This window comes from Marmota monax, unplaced genomic scaffold, assembly GCF_021218885.2.
Source record: "Marmota monax isolate L192 unplaced genomic scaffold, Marmota_monax_Labrador192_F-V1.1 WCK01_AAM20220418_F8-fsc00018, whole genome shotgun sequence".
NCBI classification, from domain to species: Eukaryota; Metazoa; Chordata; class Mammalia; order Rodentia; family Sciuridae; genus Marmota; species Marmota monax.
In genome coordinates, this window is record NW_026692201.1 from 11,221,383 (window position 1) to 11,243,530 (window position 22,148).

Sequence of the window (22,148 nt, forward strand, 5' to 3'; positions counted from 1 at the left end):
CCTCATTCTTGTCCTATGCCCTCATCTACTTGATAAGAGATTGAAATCTTGAATTTATCCCTGTCCCACCTTTGCTTTCATCTGGAATTCAAATTTTGGCTTGCAGACACACAAGTACATGTCTGCTTCTTACCATTTTGTAAACCCAAAAGATTATATGTGGTTCCCCCATAAATTATACTTGAAAGGATTTACCAGTAACTATGAGTGTTGGTAACCTATGGGAAGGTGAAGTGGAAGTCTGGATAGAGGAATGTATGGAAGATTTTTACTGTGCATACTTTCATATTTTGTAGCATGTGAGTGTATTATGTATGCACAGACTAAATAAAATGGTGTGAAAATAAATTTTAAAAATTGAAGAAATTTGAATCAATAAACAAAAAGCCCTTTTTAGATTATCTCCAGGGAGACACACAGGAAGCTGGAAGCCATGACTGTAGTATATTGTTGTAATTAAAGGATTGTATTTTTGCAGAAGGCTTATTGTTCAGTTAATCAAAATGGTATCTTTAAACATGCCTTTAAAGCACCAAAGTTTTATCTCACTTTCCCTATTCCTTTAAATGATGTTGCATAGGTTATAGACTATGGTGAAGCTTTTAGTCATAAAGAAAAAACCCATTGCTGAAACAGAATAAATTAAGATTGCTCTAAGATGGAAAGTTATTGCTGCTGTTTTTCACCATCTGTGACACTACGGTTTGATCTCACAGGCTCTGGGCTCCGTGATGATATTCCTTCCAGCCATTTCACTCCTCTTCCTTTGAGAAACACCTCTGTATACCAGCTCTAATCTCTCTTACCACTGTCACCTCTTTGTACCCTACACTTTCTTGCCAATCTTCAGTAAAACAAATTGCCTGGGATTGTATTTTTACATTCTCCTCAAATGGCATGTATTCTTCCTGTTGAGACCTGCGCTATCTGATGTGATGTGCTATGGAGCATTCTCTTAGGTATGGCTTAAATTCATCTTCCTCCCTTGCCTTCTGGCTAAATTGATTCTGCCATGAGAAACTGCCCACCACCAAAATATAGAATTGTTTTGTGTGATGCTGATCATAAACATGTATTATGTTATTGTCATAGCCAATAATACAAAGTAAAGACACATACCTTCACTATTTGGAGGCCCAAGGTTTATTTATGGCAATATTTAAAGAAAAAAATTTGAGGGGCAGTGGAATCTTTTTTTCCTTCAAAAGGCATCTTAGGCAAAGCTTTGCCATACAAAGCTGATAAAGGTGAGCCTCTTTACTTGAAATGGGAATCAGGAGGCCCCAGTGAGCTCTAAGGGGTCAACTGAACACAGTATAAAAATTGTAGTTCTGACACGACTGCCTAAAATTCTGTTAATATCCTGAAAAATGTCCTGTCTCTTCTTAAGTCCCTTTACTACATCTTTTTATACCAGGAAAAAGTAAAGTGTGCTGGGGGAGTTTAGCTATGTTTTGCTGCCAGAGTTTTTTGTGGGCTTTGAATTGTTATTCCACTTCTTAGCATTTAGAGAGAATTAGTTAAACATATGGACTTAACCCTTTCTGTGCCTCAACTTCCTCATCAGAAAAATGGAATTAAGACATCTTCTTCCCAGGATTCTCCTGTGGGTCTAATGAGGTAATTCACACTAACAACATATCAGAATATCTGGCCAGCAATGGGTACCCAACGATGTTCATCCTTACTAACAAATACCTACTGAATATCCAAAGTGGGTTCAGTAAACAAAGCAGTTTCTATCTTTTACATTTTCTTCTTTTCTGTGCCCTTCAGAGGACAGTTCCTAGAAAGTATTTGTTCCTAGAAATTCGTATCTTATCAGCTCTTGAAGACGTTCCTATTGCAGTGGTTTTTAACAGGACTGGCATAATGCATTTTAGAACAAACATATTAGAAGCCTTTTAAAAAATCTCTACTTCTCTTTCTCTTCTCTATTATTATGTTACATTGTCTGTTTCTGTAATCCAATTTCTATTCCTGCCCACCTCAATTTCCTGGGGGAAGGTGGTTCCAGACAGTCTTTCTTTGGGTAGAATGTTTGTATTTATAGCCATCACCCTACCTTGCTGTACTTTCTCCTATTGAAAATCACCATGGTAGTGTATGGAATAAGTTTCTAGTAAGGACCAAGAGCAAACTTTCTTTTCACAGTGATTTGTTTCTTCTGAAATGTACTTATATAAATTGAATGGGAGTAAATATAGGTCATTTTTACCCATTGATTCACTCAAAATGTACCCAAAGTGTGTGTGTGGGGGGGGGTGGGGGCGGAGTTTAGATGGAGACTATCTGGTTTCTGTGTGGGTTTGGAGCGCAAGAGCTAAAGTGCCCCCACACACGTGAATATCAGCTTTACTTCCCAATCACTATATGCCTGGGGCCAATCATCTAGTCCTTACCACCTAACCTGTGGTGAGGGCTAGATGAGATGTCCCAGGCAACACACTTTCCATGGTGCATCACCCAGGGTAAGTGACTCTATCTGTCAATATCATTGTATTACTATTTTTTCATGAGATGATTTTAGTATATTTGTCAACTTAGAATTGTGTTCTCTGGCTAATAATTTTTTAGAATTTAAATGTATTCATGTTCTCAAAGATTCATAAGAATTAGTATTTAATTCTTATTACTTTAGATTGAAGGGAAAATACTAAATCAGGTTATCGTGGGAATATTAAGGGACACAAAAGAAAACAACATTTGAATATTTCACTAACATGTTGAATAACATCCTTCAGATAAACATACTTTCCTGGATTCTGACTCTAATATAGTCTCTATCAAAAATTATAAAGAAACTAAAATCTAAGCATGAGTCATTCTTTTTCATTCGGCTGTAGTTATTCACATACTCACTAATTATTGAAAATGTGTGGTAAAGGGATGGAGCTCAACCCCACTTGCTTCCACTTACTCTGTGGTGAAGTGTGAGGTCAAATATGAATTCAAAGAGGGCACAGCTGATTATTGTACTGATAAGGCTTAATGTGAAAGACATCAAGGCAATACCAGCACTGAGTCAATCTTTGAGCCAAAAGAGAATAAAGAGGAAACTTTTGATTCTTTATTTAGTAAGCCATCATGAATCTATAAGCCATAAGGGGTCAGCTGTTAATTAAGTAGAGTGCTAACAAAACAAGAGACAACTCAAACACAAGCGCTCAGGCCAGGCAAGGGTTGGGGAAATGAAGGGGCTCTACGGGCACCAGAACAGTAGGGTGAAGAGGACTGCATCCATTGCTGAGCACATGCACCATCCCACAGGGCCAGCAGACACAGTCCCCACTGATTCTGTACCAAACAGAACAGGGGTTAAGGAATAGCGGGTCTTTGTATTTTCTTACAATTTATAAAATTGTAAGTTTTTATAAGTGATACAGCATCAGTGGAAAACTGTATCAGCTAGCCTATAAATGTCTCTTGTGTGCTGATAATTTCAAAATGTTCTAGCATTGTACTTTTTCCTTAGTAAAAAAAAAAAAGAAAAGAAAAAAAAAGTAACCTTCTAGCTTTTGGTGGTTGGTTATTGGAGGTCAAATCTTTAAGTCCATTCCTTCCTTGCCCAAACCTATACTTCTTCCAGTCTTCCTTTAATTTAGTTTACACTTCCATTGTCCAGCCATTTGCTCAATCCAAAAATCTAGATGCTGTATTTAAGAAATGACTGGTTCTTTCTACATCAAATCTGTTAGTAAGTACCAACATCATCACCTCCATTGCTACAGTCCTGGTTCATGCCACCGTGATTTCTCATCTGAACTACATCAATACTCATCTTTGTACACTGTAATCCACTATTTGCATGGTCTTTTATAATTTAAAATCATATTATGTCACTCCTTTGCTCAAACCTTCCCACCATTTACAAATGCATTTATCTGAACTTGGCAATCTGTACCACATATAAAATGAAAAGGTCTGGCTCCTGCCTACTCTTCCAATCTCATCTTAAACCACACCTCTCACTGCCAGGCTTCATTCCCGCTTTAAACACCATTCCAGAGAATTCATAGTTTTTACTCTTTCTACCTGAAATGCTCTGCCTTCGATTTTTGATGTGAGCATTTCTGGTTTAATATTCAGGTCTCAGCTGATCTTCCCTGCCTAGTGAATCCTTCCCTGACTCTTCCCTAATGGAGTTCACCTCAGTGCTCTTGGGTGCTCTCTCTCAAAACCACTTTTTCCTTTAAACCGCCTTTGTATCTACTATTGATGTTTGTTTTTGTTTATTTATTCAGTTTTAATAATTGGGGCAAATAATCTGTTATAAAAGAGGAAGCTAGAGTTCAAAGAGCTTGGTTTATGAGCACATTTTGATTTGACCATGTTGTGGGCACTCTGTAAAAAACTTCCTTTGCTGGGCAAGGTGGTGCATGCCTGCAAACCTGGTGGTGTGAGGCGCTGAGATAAGAGGATCAAGGCCAGCCTCAGAAATGATGAGGCGCTAAGCAACTCAGGGAGACTAAAAAACACTACAAAATAGGTTGGCAATATGGCTCAGTGGTTGAGTGCCCCTGAGTTCAATCCCAGTACTCCTCCTCCCCCAAAAAAACCCCAAATCGAAAAACTGACTTTATGTGTTTTTTAAAACAAAGTATTCTGTTTGCATGGAAATATCTGCATGAAACATCAACCCTTTAATTAGGTTTGCAGTATTTTAAACTAATTAAGACCCTTGTTAAGGACTGCATGAAGAGAGACAAAACAAGCAGAGGGCAGAAAGACAGTAATATGTAGATTCTTGGAGATTAAAAAACCCGTCAGCGTAATTTATAACACTGTTAAAAAGAGAGTAAAAAGTCATTGCTTATAATGCATTTAATACTGGGGGAGAAAACTTTAAAATTCATCTATGCTGAAAACAAGCAAAAACAAAAAGGAAAACAGACTTGTGAAAGCATTCATTATTTTTGTTAGCGACATTACTAGTCATAATCATAAAACCATCCTGACAAATATAGTCACATAACAAGAAAAAAGAGGTTTATGTAATATATTGTAATCTACAAGGACATATATATCTTCACACATCTTTCACTTGCTAATTCTCTGCCATTCAGTAATTCAAAGGTGAATAGAGAAATATAGTTTCCACTGCTTTCCAGGAAAAAACAATCAAGGACACAAAGCAAGCGCCATTACAAACAGAATCTCTAGAAGCAAAAATTGCCTCACTTCAAGGACATAATTTTCAACAGTGTGTTTAATTTAATCTTTCAATTGCTGTTCAGAAAAAGACTCTGTGTCTTTGCCATCCTCTTCACCTAATCTGCATGCTGGACAGCAGTAGAATGCTTCCTGTCCTAAGATTTCAGTTTTTTACACAATGGATCATGGCCTTTCTGCATGTGTGTTCTTTTTATCTATAACGTCTGTGTCGCTTTTGAGTGGACCATATTTGGGAAAGGTAGGGTGAATTCTTTTTAACTCTGTTCAACACACTTCACAACACAATACTCAAGGGCATAATGGCACACTACTCAGAGCTTATACATAAAGTGATTAGTCACTGACTAAACAAAGACAAGTAATATACACGTTTAATTAAGCCAGGGGCCAAATGGCCACCATTGTACTGACTACATGACAACCATTCTGGAGGTCACTTAAGTGTGTGGCTACTGTTTAGTGGCAATACAAAATGTGCAATGTGATTTCAATGTAATTTTGTAGAACTATTAGATTTCTTATGTTTCTGAGTTGTCATTCTGAAATAAAAATATTCCTATAATAAAGATTTCATTTTTCCTTAGATACTATTATTTTGATAATTTCTTGATTAAATATTTTACTTTCCAAGGATTTTGATAGATTCTTGTATTTTGAATGACTCTAATAGGATGGTAATTTTCTAATTTACCTATAAAATAAAAAGCTGAACCAATATAGAAATCATTTTTTTCCTGATGTCAGGTAAAATAGAAAAATAGCATGTTGAAACTATTTTAACATAAAGCCACGAAGCTATTGGTGGATGCTTTAGCTAAGCAAACATTAGATCTTGTAGAGATGCAACCAAAGGGAAAGGCTTCACTGTTGAGTGTTTTTTTGTTTTGATTTTTTTTCTGGTTGTTTTGAGGTGTTTCCAAATAATAATTGGATTCTTGCATAGTTTGACAATTTCCTCATCCATGATAGAACAGAGAAAGCAATAGCTATGGAGCATGAGTTTGATGCTACTTTAAAAGACAATTAAATGTATGTTTTTATGCCTGGAAACATAAAATTGTATAGTTTGCAGAATAACCTAGAATTCAACATTCTATATTAAAAATGTTGTAAGATATTCTAAATATGAAAAATTTCATGAGCATAGGTACAGGGTTCTAAACAGTAAGATCTTTTTGTTTGTAAATACTCTTTTCTTTTTACTTCCACCTTTATTTAACCCTTACTTTATTATTTCTCCTCACATCTATTGTCCAGACAGTGTTGTCAGTAAGCCTTGATGAAGAGGTTTGTCCTTCTACAAAGCATAGCCCAGTGTTTTTGCACAAAAGAAGCCAACGTTGAACAGATGCCTCAGTAAGTAGATCTTTCCAAAAGTATGCACAAATGCAAAGGCAACTAGATATGGGCTAGCAAATATACATTGACAGTAGCACAGTTGGTATGAAAACTCATATTTGTTATAGTAAGTAGGTCTGTATTCACAGCAATGTTGGACCATTGTCTGTATTTCATAGCCAATAGTTCTATAATCGTAATAATGTTTCTCTCTCACTAGACTATAAGCTTGATGAAGCCAGAGACCATGAATTTTGCCCATCATTAAATTCTAAAATCTGTTCATAGTAGATGCTTACTCTATTTTTTTAAATAAATGAGTTGTTATGAGTACATAGATATGTGCATATTACATGGGCCTTTTTCTATATGCAGTGTATATTTATGGAAACATTTTTCTTTTTTCTTTTGGGCTTATTTGCTATATTAATATAGTGATGTTCTTATTTGATCAAATGGCAAGCCTGTTCTTAATATTAGGTTCTTATCATTTTTCACCTAAAATAAACTTTTAAAATTTTCAGAATTAGTCATCTAATATGGATGATGTTGCTAGTTTTTATAATCCCATAATGAAATTCTGTGATATTTTATGGCTGCTAGTTTTTAGATAAAATTATTAACAGTATACATATTTATCTAAATGTGATTTAGAAAATATTTGTGTCCATATTTTTCTTGATATTTGTGGATTTTGCCTTTATGGCTGAAAATAACATATACCTTAAAAAGGCAAAAGTAAATTCATTTAAAATTAAGTAATTGACTCAGAGATTTCAAGTGAGTTTTAGGAGGCAGAGAGAAAATTAAAAGTATGACACTTTTCCAGTTCTCCCATTAAACTTTGGCAGGAGATAGTTCATAAACATACATTATTAAACTCATTTCACATTGTTGATCCATTCTGCACCACCAGATTCCCTTTCTGCAGATATTACATAAGGAACAAGATAGCATTACAGTAACCAAATATAAATCCAATACTCTTCAAACCTTCATACACACACTAGGAAGGACTAGTGGACTGTCATGGACTGCCAGGGACTGCAGAGGCTACCATCAGTGTGGGAGTTACATATATGATCAAACAAAATTGGTACTCAAACTCATAATCTTCTTGCTCATTAACTGCTCTCATTTCAAAAATTGGAAGGGTTACCCTCAGATTTTGAACAACTGAACTAGAACTTGATTATGATAAAATAATGGGATTTATTCAACAAACATATGGATCATATAGTATGTGGCAGGTACTGGTTTCAGGGACTGGACATTTCAGAAAAGGATCCCTGCCCTAGTGGAACTACCACATATATTTGACAGATATCACTTAGATAAATATAAGTATTTAGCCAATGCTACAGAGAAAAAGGGAAAACAGAATGAAAGAGACTGGGAATCCAAGAGGAAACAGATTGTACTCGTCAGTGCAGCTTCATTAAAAAAGTGAGAAATCAGCCCAAATTTGAAGAAAATGAGGGAATTATCTAAGAGATACTGCACTTCCTCTGCCATGTAACCTAAGACAAGCAGTGTCAAATTCCTGGATCTTGATTTCCCCATTTATTCAATGGGAGACTGACATAGATGTTCTGAAGTCCTGTAAAGTACTTGATTCCTATGAACTACATTTAGTTTATGGCAACAATAGAGAATAATTGCAATTATCTAGTTGATATTCATTAAGCCTACAGGATGTATCAAGTGCTGCTAAGGTATGTCAATGCATTTAAGAAATCCTTATTATGACAGCTGTGATTTGGGAGTGTCTCATAACATTCGCTCATTCATATGTTCAGTCAATGTGAGCATATATTAAGCACCCACTGCATGCCAAGCACTGCTATACAACCAGAGTGTGACAAAGATGACCATCAGAATGGTGAAGGAGGGAGGCCTGTTAGCAAAGAGTAACAGGTGTGAAGCGAAGTGGGCAGGGGTGGGTCTGGGACACACAGAGGAAGTGTGTCCACTTCTACGTGCTTCTTGATACACATTAGTTTTTTCTACCCATACAGGTGAACTTCTGACAATACTTTTTTTAAAAAATAATTGAGAAAAGTGATAATAATATATGGAAACATTTTTTAGTTCTGAGATTTCCTTCTATAAACATCTAGTTTCTCTGTGTTCACATATTAACTACATTAAGGAAAAATATTACACACATTTGGAAAGCTTCAGTTTCTACAAGGAAAGTGATTGCATCAAGTTGGGGAAATTTAAATTGTGAAATTAGAGAAAGAAGGCAACTCATGTAGTGTTTATCAGAACTGAAGTGATGATATGGTTCTGCCAACAAATGTATTTTGAAACACATAAAAATGTTTTTCATGAATATTCATAATGCTTTATCTATTTTGGAAGTCTGTTTTCCATGACAATGTGAACGAAATAAACATAATGATAATAGCTATCCTCCGCTGGGAGCTTGCTCTGTGCTAGACCTGTGCCAAGCAATTTTGCATATATTATCTCATTTAATTCTCACAAAACTGTGTGGAATAAACAGTGATTCGGTCATTGTATTGGTGAGGTAACTTAGACTTGTAGTGGTTAAGTAAATTTTCTGGAGTTTAAGCTAGAAAGTAGCAGTAGACAAAGACTCTTGAACTTATCATCAAAGACCTGTGCTTGAACACTAGATGTAGGAAACATGGACATTATGACCTTGATAAGGTCAAACAGATGTATGTACTCACTATGATTATAATTACTTAGCTGTCTGTAAATATTTTCTTAAAATTTGTATTTTAGAAAATATATTCATCATCTCTGAAATTTTACTAGCAATCAAAATTCTATCCAAAGAATTGTTGGACCTGATTCAAACACTTAAAATACTGTTCTTCTGATATTGTACTTTATGTAAAAGTCTTCCTAATGATCTTAAGTTTCAAATGAATTAAAGATTGACTGGACCTATCATGATATGAGGAATATAATCCATTTGAGAATGTTATAGAGACAGTATTACCAGGAATTCCTCTTCCTGTAGAAGAATTTGAGAACTTCATAACCATTGGACCTTTGACATGGAGGACATACATGATACACAAACTAATAGTTCTTTTTTTTTTTTTTTTTGGTGCTGGGGATGATAACCAGGGTCTTTTGCATGGTAGGTAAGTGCTCTACCACTGAGATGTACCCCCACTCCTCAAGCTAATAAGATATTAGCACATTTTTATTAGTAGACTCTGTGGATAAGTGAAGTTTGTTTTCTTGTGTAACCAAATGAATTCAATAAAAAAACAAAGAGAATTAACACATAAAATTTTATCTAAAGTAAACCTTCCTCCAGTGAAACTAGAAGATTTTGTTTTTTCATTTCAGAAAAGTGTTTTTCATTAGAAACACTGCCCAGTGTTCTATTCTTGCCATTTTCTTTTCTGACTATCTGATATATTTTTCTCTCTTTTTCTATCTAAAGCCAGATTAAACATTTGTGTGCCTCCATCTCTATAGAATATCCTACTGTGAGACAGGCTTGAGAGAAGTAATTAGGTAACTCTTATGCATGAGATTCAAGAATGTATGATTAAAACGCTGTGAATTTGTACCAAGTCAGTCACTAATGTGCACTATTCCCACATTATTATTTAGGAAGGCCCAAGGAAGTTAGAGTAAAAAAAAATGAAATTTAATGAAAAAAAGAAAAGGTGTTTTTACAGTAATGTGAATTTTGAACATTTTTCTTCCCCCCAGAGAAGATCATACTGCTTATCAGCACAATTCAGGAATTTGAGATTCCGATGAATAATTAAATTATTGGACTGAAAATTCTTCAGTTTTCTTAATTCCATGTTTGATTAATTAAATATGAGAAAATAATCTAGTACTTCAAGAAAGTAATGAAGGTTATTTGCTTATTGATTTTCCTACTGTGCTTTACTCTTTTGTTTACTTTTGTAGTATAAAGACAAATGAAATTATGGCAGATGACTTGGAAATCACTTCTCTGAAGAATTAGAGAATCTGAAACTTCAATTTGAATACTGTAGTAAAGGAAAAATAATATTGAGAAAAAGTAATAAGAACAGGTATTTGAAGCGAATTCAAAATGAATCCTGACATATGGATATAACCTTATAATCCTGACCCAAGCAACATTTCAGAACTAATTTCCACAAGCAAATATAGGCTTTGCAGTTCTATCACTTGAAAGCTCTGAGCAAACCTCCAAGGCAAGCCTACACTTTCTAAGAATATGAATTTACAATTAAAATGAAGTGGACTATCAGGGCTTTTGGAGAAAACCTGAACAGTGTATGCAAATCATCTGGATAATTCTGATGCTTTGGGTCAGAAACCCCTTTGCAGTAAATTTCAAGGAGTAGATGGGAATGAGAAGACCAGCAGAAGTTTTCCCTGCTGATGGAATTTTAATTTGTCTTATAGATGCCATTTTAAAAATATTAGTATATTTTTAAATAGAATATTTTCACATACTGGGTATAATGTAGACAAAATGGTTTGTACGGAGTTTATAATATAACTTAGGTATCTACTAATAATTTGAATTCACAGTTATGCAAATATAAAGATTATTTTACATTGGATTTAAAGCTGCCATTATTAATTATTATGTATTATCATTTTAGCTGATTGAATTCTGTGACTAGAAGCTAAAAGAATATTATTTCTCATCAGTAATCTCATCAGCAATGTACAAGAATCTTATAGTCTTTGGGAAATTGCTTTGGGGTGTGTGTGTGAGTGTGTGTGTGTGTGTGTGTGTGTGTGTGTGTGTGTATGAAATAGTTGAGTCAGCAGCTTGCAGAGTAAAATTTATAATTATATAATTTCTTTTCATCATTCAATTCTGAAAAACAAAATTATAGAAAGAAAACAAAACTGAAAGATATGGGTCTAAAACAGCTATACATAGACAAATTTGAAATTCTATTTTGGTACTCATAATAAGCACAGGAAAATACTTCTAGTCAGATTTACACTGTCATTTGACCTTCATGAAGTCATACTTTTCAATAGCGAGTACAATTTTCTGAGACTATACTTTTGACCTTGAAGATGTAACTTGGTATTTATGTCTCTTAGCAAACTTATAATGATTCTGGTCCCCAAAATGAGTTTATCTAAAATTAATGCCATCCTATGTTTAAACAATTAAATTCTGTAGTTCTTATTTTAATTATTCAGCATACAAGGACAGGAGAGAAGCTACAGCTCCTAGAACTGTCTTCTTATTGCATAAGTCTCTGAGCTTTCTTAATGCAGGATGTCCCTCATCTGAAGCTGGGACTGAGGAAAGAGCTGCATTGTACTGCAGCCTCCAATCTTACTACAGCTCTCAGGCTGAGGATTTAGCTGAGCTCAACAGAAACATGCAGGACCAATATACGGGTCTATGCAAACTAAAGCTTCAGTGAAAGAGACTGTAATAGGGTAAGCTACTTTTTACTGAACCAGAGCTTCTTTGATTTTTCATATTATTTACATTGTTTCTCTTAAACATTAAACAGTTACTGTATCAGAATGACCTTACATCCCAAGTTTCACTTCCTATGTCTTCCCTCCACCTTGTATTTAAATGAACTTCATGCCTCCCATTCTACTTGAAGATAGCAATTGCACTAAAAGCCTTGAAGTTGATTATAGCAACCCACTGCAGTTTGAAATTCTTAAGCAGTTCAACTTTAATTGTCCCCAAGTCTTAACTCTTCTGTAATGCAATAGCATTCAAAAGCCCAGCTCAATGTTGTTCACCAATTAACAGAAAGGGAAAGGAGAAGTCAGTGCAGCAGAACTAAGATTAAGAAGCACTAACCTAGCTTATAACTGTAAATAACATGAAATTGACTTAACTTTCATAGGAGAACCTGTGTTATCTTACCTTGGATGTGGATAACTCTGTTATGATCCAGAGTATAGTTGTCCGAATGGTGATCAGCCCAGCAGATTGAAATCAGCACCAGAAGAAGTAGACTCTTCATCTTTGTAGCCCAAAGGATCTTCCTCACTGTGAGAGCATCACATAAAAAGAGGCTGGTGAGATTTGGAACCCTTTGGAGTGTTGCACTGCACAACTTATTACCGCCTTATCATCATAGAATGGGTCTGTAAAAATATTTAACCCAATCTGTTCAGAAAGTTGCTGTAGCTGTCTTTGAGAGCTGAAGAAGGCAGCTTTGAAAAATTCCAGTTCCCCCTAGGCAGCCAGAGTCCAAATAGTGTTTAACTCTATCTTTGCAGAATTGTAAATCTAGAAATTTAAAACTATAGTTTTGACATAGTTAGAGCAAGTTACAAAAAGATGTGCCAAGGACATGTATAGACTTAAGTCATTTAACCCTCTGAATTTAGAGTATAAGTTAATAAAACAGTAATCAGATACACCTATATATGAATATTTATCACCTGATCTAATTAAGAACCGAATCTTAAACAGAGCCAATAAAGAATATTTGCATGAAAATTGACATCGACATTCATTTTACATGTGGCTTCCTAAGCAGGTTATATTTACTTGTTCTAAATAGAAAAGAGGACAAAAAAAAAAAAAAAAAAAAACTGATTAAGCAGAAGCAGCTCATTTGTTTCAGATTCACTTACCATCTTAAACACTGCTTGGGTCTATGGTGAATAGTTGAAAATTATGGACAAATTAGGTTAGAGTTGTGTATGCTACCACTGCAGTCATCCTGATTGATTTTTCATTCATTCCAACCTAAAAAGCTGACGCACCAACTTAGAGTGTCAGGTAGGGTCTCTGCAGTCAGCAGAGCCTCGGCTGCAGGGAACATCTCTCCCAGGCTCAGAGAGCAATTAGGCAAATAAAGAGCTGAAACAGACAGGGAGGGACAACTCTGGTCCTAAGTGAAAGAGACAGAGCCATCACTTGCCTGTCCTTTATCCAAAGACTGACTTGATTAAAAAAAAAGACAAATCCTTTATTCCCCTACAACTTTGTCATTGGAAGGATCAAAAATAATTCCAAGCAATAGAAACCTCACGACCTTTGCGATATTTGCCAAGTAAGAATTTCAGTGTAGCTTTTCTGTTATAATGTAGAAAGCTGAGGCAAATATTAACAAGGTCTTTCTTTTCCTCTCATGCACACAGCAGCCTTAACAATACTGGCTATTTTTAAAACTGAAATTGCACAGGACTGGCTTCTCACACTAATTTGTTTTTTTTCCAGGAAAGTCTGGACTCCCTGGAATACTTATTAAAGAGTTCTGAGTCTGTTCCTGGAGGTCCTTGCAAGCAAGCTGTCCTCAGAGCCTAATGCCCTTACAGCATTCCCTGAGTCCCTCTTGGGACTGAAAATATGCTTTTCTGCATCCCCCACCCCCACAATGCCAGAAAAGCTGCATGGCTCTTATGCTCATGGACTCAGTCTTTCATGTTGCTGTAATTCTTTTTCTTCATTATGTCACACACAGAAGATGGTGGATGAGCAGATTATGCACCTTATCTGTCCAGGAAGGCAAGTGTGTTGCCTTCAAAACTCTATCTTATCTACTCATCTTATTTTCAGATGTTCACTTGCTTGTTCCTCTGAGTATTTTTTGTAAAATGATGATTTTTTGTAGCCATTGACTTTTTGTCCTTAGGATTACAATTAACAAATATTACCTATTTTTAGTCCAGAAGTGTGCTTTGGGTGTACAAATACAACAAAAGTGACTTTTGGAATTGTAATATCATTTGGTTCATTATATTCACAAACTTGAAACAGTGGGCAAACAGCCCCAGAAGTGAGATGTGCTCTTCCATTGTCCCAGGAATCAGAAAAGGAGAGAGAGAGTGTGTTGTGAGAGGGTGTACAAAAGGAGCATACAGTTTCAACAGGTGAAAACAGGAGACATTCCAGGTGAGGGGTCCAGGTGAATAAAGGCAGGGAATGTTCTAGATTAATTTTCATATCACTCTGGTCAACTGAAGCTTCCTTTGTAAGAAGTAGTACACATATGGTAGAATTGTGCATTTGACCACTGCAACTACCTTCACTTACATTCTTTTTGCTTTTTTTTCTCAATGATGGAGATTAAACCCAGGGCCTCAAGTATCCTAGGAAAGCACTCCACAGTGAATTACATCCTAAGACCCTCATTCATTTTTGCCTAAAAGAAATTACATTCAAATCTGTATTTCCTTTAATTCCATACTACAGTACCCAAACATAAATCAATAAAAGTTTTTTCCACTGAGTTGAGGTATTTGGGCTGTGTACCCAAATCTGAAATACAAACATCATGAGAGTATGTGTGTGTTTGGTGGAAGGGGCTAGAAGATACTAATAACAGCAGCTGTTTCCTTTTATTGGATGTCTACTATTTGTCAAGTCTTAAGCAATTTTGCATATAATGGCTCATGGCATTATAAGAATATTATGAGGCAATCATTTCCATTTCTTGATAGTTATCTTACTGAAGGTCATATATCTATTAAGGGCAAGGTTTAGATTTGCTTTTATGTAAAAGCAACACCTACTTTGAGGTGTGCTTATTTTTTCTGAAGGACGCTTAATTTGTTATTTTGTTGTTGGTGCCTTTTTTATTCAGGATTTTAATCTTAAAACTATTATGATCTTAAAACTTTGATTTCTGTTATATGTGAATATAAACTTTCTTAAAAAAAAGACTTACTTAACATATAAAAAGTCAGCCATGTGGCACTTTTCTTGTCATTATTGTTCCCTGACTTGTTTATGTTACTTCCCTGGTGCCTGGTGCCATGAACACTGCCCTGATGGCTCATGTGTATGATATACACACAGACACACACATACACTACCACCACCACCATCTGTGAAAAATCCAAGGATATTGCACATCTGTAGTGATTGGTGATTAATATGGAGGCATATCTAATGAACATTTTTAGGCATCCTTCACTAACATTAATGCAACCCAAGGAGGCGAAAGTGGACATTGTCTTTTTTTTTTACCCTGGCAGCACAGCAACTGCCCCATCAACAGAGAGGAAACTAACAAAGCAAACTTCAGGAACAAAATCTCTGGGTATCTGAGTAAACTGCATGTATAACAGAAGGTCCTGTACATCAGACGGAGGCCCTTGAGGACATGGAATATGCCAGGGGCCTTTTGATGGTCTCCAACAGAGAAGGACAACTCAAACATAGGTGATCATGTGAGTGAATCCATCTGAGTCCTGCTTATTTGCATTTTGTGATCATGTCTCCTCTGGCTATCTAGATATGTTGAATAAAAAATTTCAGTTTTGATATAATTAAAATTTAGAAAATTAGGGGTACTTTAAAACAATCAGCTTATTACCAGTCCTTGAATTAGCACTGTTCGTTTACCTGAAACTCACATATTTGATGGTCTCTTTTTATAGTCTACAAAGTCTTGCTGCCATGGAGATACACCCATCTTCAAAATGAGCCCAAATTGAAATGTCTATGCTCAAAGACAGATGATAAGAATGTAATTTTGCCCTTGGACTTTGGTGATAATCAAACCACTATTTTTGAAGCAAGATATCCTACCAAAAGTCTAACAGTTTGATATACAGATATACCAATACCAAAAGTCTAATACTAAAGTGCTTAACTGACATTGCTTAGGTACCTATTTAAAAATTCTTACATTAGGTTACAGGGAAATAAAACCAAGTGGAAGGAATGCATTCTATTTTCTCTGGCCAAGAGCAACACTATATGTTTTCTGAGGTGCAATCACATGCTGGGCACTGTCCTTGAAGCCTCATCTACTTAATTGTTATTTCTCAGAATAACTCAATTGAGGTAAGCATATTGTAATAAATATTTTATAGTTCTGGAAATGGAATCTCAGAGTGGAGAAATAGCCAGCATGAGCAGGGAGGAGGTGGGAGTCCATGTCTTCTGATCCTAAGGATTGCACACTCACCACCATATTGGTGCCCTATGTGCCCCATGGAATACTGCTAACTTTCTCCTCATGAGTGTCACATCAAAACTCTTCTGAGGCTCTTCATGCAAGCTGGAGTGGCTCCCGGGGGCCCTCTCTTGTTGGGTTGGGGGCATAGTCCTATTACCCATGGGAGGTTTGAGATGAAATCTGAATGCTTCTCTCACTATGTGCTACCTACCCAGAACTGTGCCTGTGTGCACAGAGGAGGGCTGAGTAGAAATTGTACCAGGGAGAAACAGTTAAAAGTAATACAGGAGCCTGGATCGAGGTGTGTTCATACTGTTTAAACATTAATCTCTACGAAGGAGATTGAAAATTTACATTTGCGTTCACCGGGGATATAATAAAATAATCCACCATCAATTTATGTTGTGAGATTTGGCTAAAAAATTATGAGAATCAATACAAAAGTTGTTGAAAATTGAAAGAGAAAAGAAACCATTTTGTTCTACAGAATTATTTTAAAATAGATTGACCTTTTTTTTTCTTATAATACCACTTAAGTCTTATCTAATTAGAGAGAGAAGAAGGAAGATCAGTGCTTTTCAAATGCTGGTGAATATTGCAGTGAAACAAAATAAAAAAATAAAATAGGGATCATGAGAACATTTTCATTAGGTTTAAATTAACTTAATTCAAAAACATTGTTTTTTTTCTTTTTTTTCCTGAAGTAACTCTTTTTGCTTTTAGCTGTTAAAATAGCCTTTGTTCCATGGAATTCTATATATTAGACTTTGAGACTGTAGGTTTTTTTTTTTTTTTTTTTTTAATCTTCACTGTCTTCTCCTCCTCCCCAAAGAGGTAACAATATACTGGCTTCTCAATTGCTCTGTTCGGGGCTTTTGATTTTGTTTTCTCTTTTGGATTTGTAGGGAGAAATCTAGAAGTCAGAACACAGGCTAATGGACTCAGATTAGTGATGCATTTGGATTCTTCAATGTAAAGAGAGACAATTGCTAGTGTTGATAGGTTAATAATAGATTTTCCTAAGCCTCAGGATGTACTACATACAGTGGCAGAGAATGAGGAACTGCTTGGAGTACACCCAAAACTCAAGAGAGAAGCCAAACAGATGAACAAACAAACAAAAAGCTTTGCTCAATTATGCAATGACAGATGTCCTCCAGGAGAGTGTGTGTAAGCTTCAAGGTGAACACAACAATTTCCCTGCCACGTTGCACAGCTGCATGAAAACCCCAGAAGTGAAATCAGCTTTCCTGGGGTCCTGAGCTGGCTGCCCAGCCTCAGACCTTGGCAAAGAGCCCCTCCAGTCTGGCCACAGTCACTCTCTTGCTTCCTTGCCCTTGATATGCTTAATATGCTCTTTGTCAGCGTGGAGGACTGGAAAAAGTCAGAGCTCTGAGGGGAGAAAATGTGAAGTGTACTTCAGGTCTCAATTTCTCTACCTACAAAATAGGAGTAATGACAAATTCCCCTTAGGTTGAGAAGTGTTCTTGAAAAAGTAAAAAACTACACCACTGTTTTTATCAAGCTAGCATGGCCTACCTCAAATGTGATTAATTTACATGGATAAATGTTTGCAAAAAAGAAAACAGCAGCTGTCTCCATCTCAGAGGCAGGTGAGTGCCCCTGTAAGTCCATTATTCTAATTGAGCTGAGGAGTAAAATTAGTGTGGTACCCAGAGCAGCAGCAGCAGCAGCACCTAGGAACTTGTCAGATGTGTACATTCTTGGGCATCATCCCAGGTATACTGAATCAGAATCATATTTTGAAATCGGCCTAAAATACCCCCTAAATTTTCCAACTTTCTATCCATCTTATTTTTCTTTTATGTTTCCATTTCTCCATTTATTTCCTCTGTCTCTTACCCATCTATTCTTCATTTCATCTCTTCTCTTTCCCCTACATTTTGAATGTTCACTAAATTGTCTGATGGTTAAGAAGGCCTTAGTATTATTTATCATCCAAGTCATGGCACAGAGTAAACAGGAAAACTTTTTAAAACTACTTGGGGAAAACAGTAACATATGCGGGCTATCTCAGGGATATGGGGAGATATCGTAGGTGTAATGAAGAAAAGGCAAAATTTAGTTTCATTACTTGGTCTGCAACTTTCTTGTTGTATGGCTTGGAAGAAGTCATTCAACTGCTTCAGGGCCAAGTTTTTGTTGGTCAATTGGTAGAGTTGGTGTCAAAGCCTTACATTAGTTGTTGTTATCATTGCTTAATTTATTTTTCTTATTGGAGATATCAGGCTACCCATTCTTCTTACAAGGAATGCTAGCTAGGACTGTCCTTTTCAACAATAAATTTATAGGATTTTAAAGTAATGATATCAATAACCTTTGTTTAAGAAGCAGTTCAATTTACTTATTGTTTTTGGCTGGCTTTATGCTAGCTCTCTCTTAGAAAATATTGAGAGTTTGGGCAAACAAAGCAACCTTTCACTTAAAGTGCATTTGCTCCAGCTGATCTTTGGCAAATCAGAACCTACTTTAAACAGTTCAGGAGCTACGAGTTAGATTTTTCTGTAATCATTTTTAAAATGTATTTGGCAAGTGTTTATTTGATTTTTATTGATTTTCTAAAATAAATATAGAAAACATGCCCTAATAAAAGCACAAATTATATTTGGTGTTTGTAGTGCTCAAATCTACAGCTTTTTATTGAATATCTAAGGAATATGAAGAAAGCACTATATACACATATTAATAAGCACAAGGATCATTTTTCTTATTTCTGAGTAACTGAAACTCTGAATTTTGCTGAATAAATAAAGAAATACATATAGCATGATTTTGATACCCATGTTATAAACTATATTAAACCCTCATTTTTGTTCCCTAAAGTGATTCCTAAAAGTCCTGAACATATCATTCAAATTCTATTTGTATGCAACAGCTTAAGACAGATTTTTTCTCTAACTCAGTTTACCTTGAGGTTGGAGATGTAATTTACAGACATAAAAACATAAAATTACATGTTTATCTTATCTCTTATTTGACTCATTTCTTTACTACAGAAGGAGGACAGAGAGTAATGTATGTTTCCTCAATGATGTAGTGTGTCTTCTTCAACCAGGAATCTTTTCAAATGGGATAATACCAGTGGATAGGTAGCTATCAATATAGGTAGATGGACAGTGTCAAGAAGGAAAGAAATGGACTTAATTGTCACTGCATGTTCTAAGTGACTTTTGCATGTCATTATTTATTACACCACAAGGGTGAGATGGCATGTGAACAGGGAAATAATCAATTCATCCTGATATTTCCATTTAAAATGTATTTTTCCTATACATTTACATGAGTAGTTATCAAGACTTGCCTCCCAGGTCAGGCAGAGGAAATTCTAGATTTGTTCTCAATATTGTCCAATATTATAGGTCAAGGTCTGGGGAATAGTTCACAGTCTATTGGAGAAAAAGTTGGTATGATAGATGAACAAGGAAACTTAGAGTCTCAAAGCCTTAGCATATAAAAATAAATTCCTATAATGGCTGCAGCATTTTTCTGTGACATCAGCTTAAATAACATCTGCAGATGTTCTTACATTCTACCTGAAATTTTTCAATTATCTGAAATTTCTAAGTGTTCGGAGGGCATGCCTTCTTCCATAATTAGTACTCTGTTTCTCTATCAGATGGTTGTTGGTAGAGAGAATAATTAAAAACATGTTAAAATATGTTTTGATAATGCTGGTGATAGAGTAAATAAACTTCTTATCTCTCCCTTTGTTCATTTTTGGGGAACTTATTCAATAATTGTTGCCCTAAGAACTCAAATTTTACCATAGAACATTAAAAATTGGACAGCAACCAATATGAATATGTCACAGTGATGTCATGACAAATGAATCCTTTACAGGATGCAGAAGAAAACTTTGTATTCTACCCTTAAATAGCAAGAAAACCATCAAAATCAAATTGCCTCCTGAACAATTCTTGAGAGACTGTTAAATCAGCTGCCACTTCTCATATAGCATTTCTTGGAAAAAGAATCTCTCAAGAGTGAATAAGCATAATCTTTAAAGGATATGCTTGTTAGGCATGACTACACAGGAAAGTCATTGCTGTATAGATTCCTTTGTTCTTGATTCCATCATCAAAAATCTCAGTAGTATCAGTAAAAATGCATTACATTGAATGGGAGAAAATTATTCTGTACAATATTTTTTCTTAATATATAAAATCAAATAATTTATTTTTAGTAACAGTACATGATTTTTGAATACTGACAAGGATCTTGTCACTAAAGTAAAAACCCTGCACAAGTAGATATGTCTTCTCTCCAATGAAATATAATTTAAGTAGAACTTAGAGGGATTTTAAAGAAGTTGGAAGGGCACTTTTAATCAACAATATGTATAATAAACACTTATTTTTTGAAATACTTTAAAGGAATATTCTAGGAATTATAAAGAACTTAGATTGCCTTCTCATTGTTACCCATCAAATGAAAATCCAAAATAAAGAAAGCAAATGAAATTAAGCAACATCCATTTTTAGTTATTTTCCTACATCACTTTCAAAACATGGAACATAACTGCCCATCACACTGTAATGTGCAAATATGAGAATTTTTAGGTTTTTTCAAATGTAGGTTATGTGAAAATGAGTTTAGACTCTAGCACATATGGACACAGCCAGATGAAAATGAATCTCTTAGTTATAAGTTTTATGATTTGAAATAAATTTTGTAAAGTAAAATATTTAGAAGCAAGGTTTATATGAATAGAATATTTATCATAACCTCACTTTCAACCAAATTACTTTTGAAAGTGTTTCTAACTGAGCTAGGGAAACAATATTTTAAGACTCCATCTCATTTAAAATTTTAGCATTTCTTTAAAACCTCAAAATTTCAACAGCTGTCAATTAAACATTACATTAACACTGGATCTAAAAATGCAACTGTGAATCATCTGCGAGACAGCTTGGGTGCTGTCCCAGATGCCACAGCTTTCCACATGGTGTAAAATCCAACACTAAGCTCACCACTGCATACCACACCTAACTTAGAACTAGTTGACACACAACAAATTAGGCAACTTATATTTTGAACAGTGACTAAATTCTGGGAGGTTGTAGTAAGATTTAAAATATGTCAGTTCTGATTTTTTGTACATATAGCTAAGAATTTTATGATCTTTGATTCTTTGACTACACTAAATCATCATAAAAACAAAAATGTATTAAAGTAACAATTTTCAGTATCAGAAACAAATCTCTTCTGTCCTGTTGAGGAATCTCCCACTATTTGGGCTGTCACTTTTAAGATATCTTTGAAAGACATGAAGCAGATTTACTTTGACATCCTATGACAAAGCATGGTTCTCATCAGAAGTCAATCCATTAGTTTATAAGAAACAAAGTCTGTTGCAGCCCAAAACTCTGTGTCTGCACAACATAAAACCCAGAAAATACATCATTCTCCAGCTTTGTAAATATTGATGGCTAGGTTTTTTTATGATGTAAGATATAGTCCACGAATTCATCAATTTAAAAATTCATAGATTTTTAAATTACAGTGATCTTCAAAAGTGTTTTTAAAATTAAATTATTCTCATTTACAACTATCTTATTTAAGAAACTTGTTCATGTGAAAACAAAATCACTTAGCCAACTTTATAGTCAGTGAAGCTTCATCAGAACTAACTAGACTGAAAAAATCTGCACAATCTGTAGCTTTTACAAACAAAAATGGCATTTAAAATGTGTGTGTGTGTGTATGTGTGTGTGTGTGTGTGTGTGTGTGTGTTTAGGCTTGTCATCAACTCAGCCAAAT

The 22,148-nt window shown here is 35.2% G+C and overlaps 1 protein-coding gene across 2 annotated transcripts in view; it reads right to left on the reverse strand.

Annotated features, from left to right (window-relative positions):
- The window catches only part of Hapln1 (hyaluronan and proteoglycan link protein 1), a 67,838-nt gene that overhangs the window by 17,564 nt on the left and 28,126 nt on the right, over positions 1–22,148 (reverse strand). For both annotated transcript variants that reach the window (XM_058574476.1, XM_046429153.2), the window contains exon 2: positions 12,371–12,496. In XM_058574476.1, coding sequence (XP_058430459.1) covers positions 12,371–12,470 — 100 coding nt within the window. In that variant the 5' untranslated portion in view covers positions 12,471–12,496. The remainder of the gene's footprint in view (positions 1–12,370; positions 12,497–22,148) is intronic.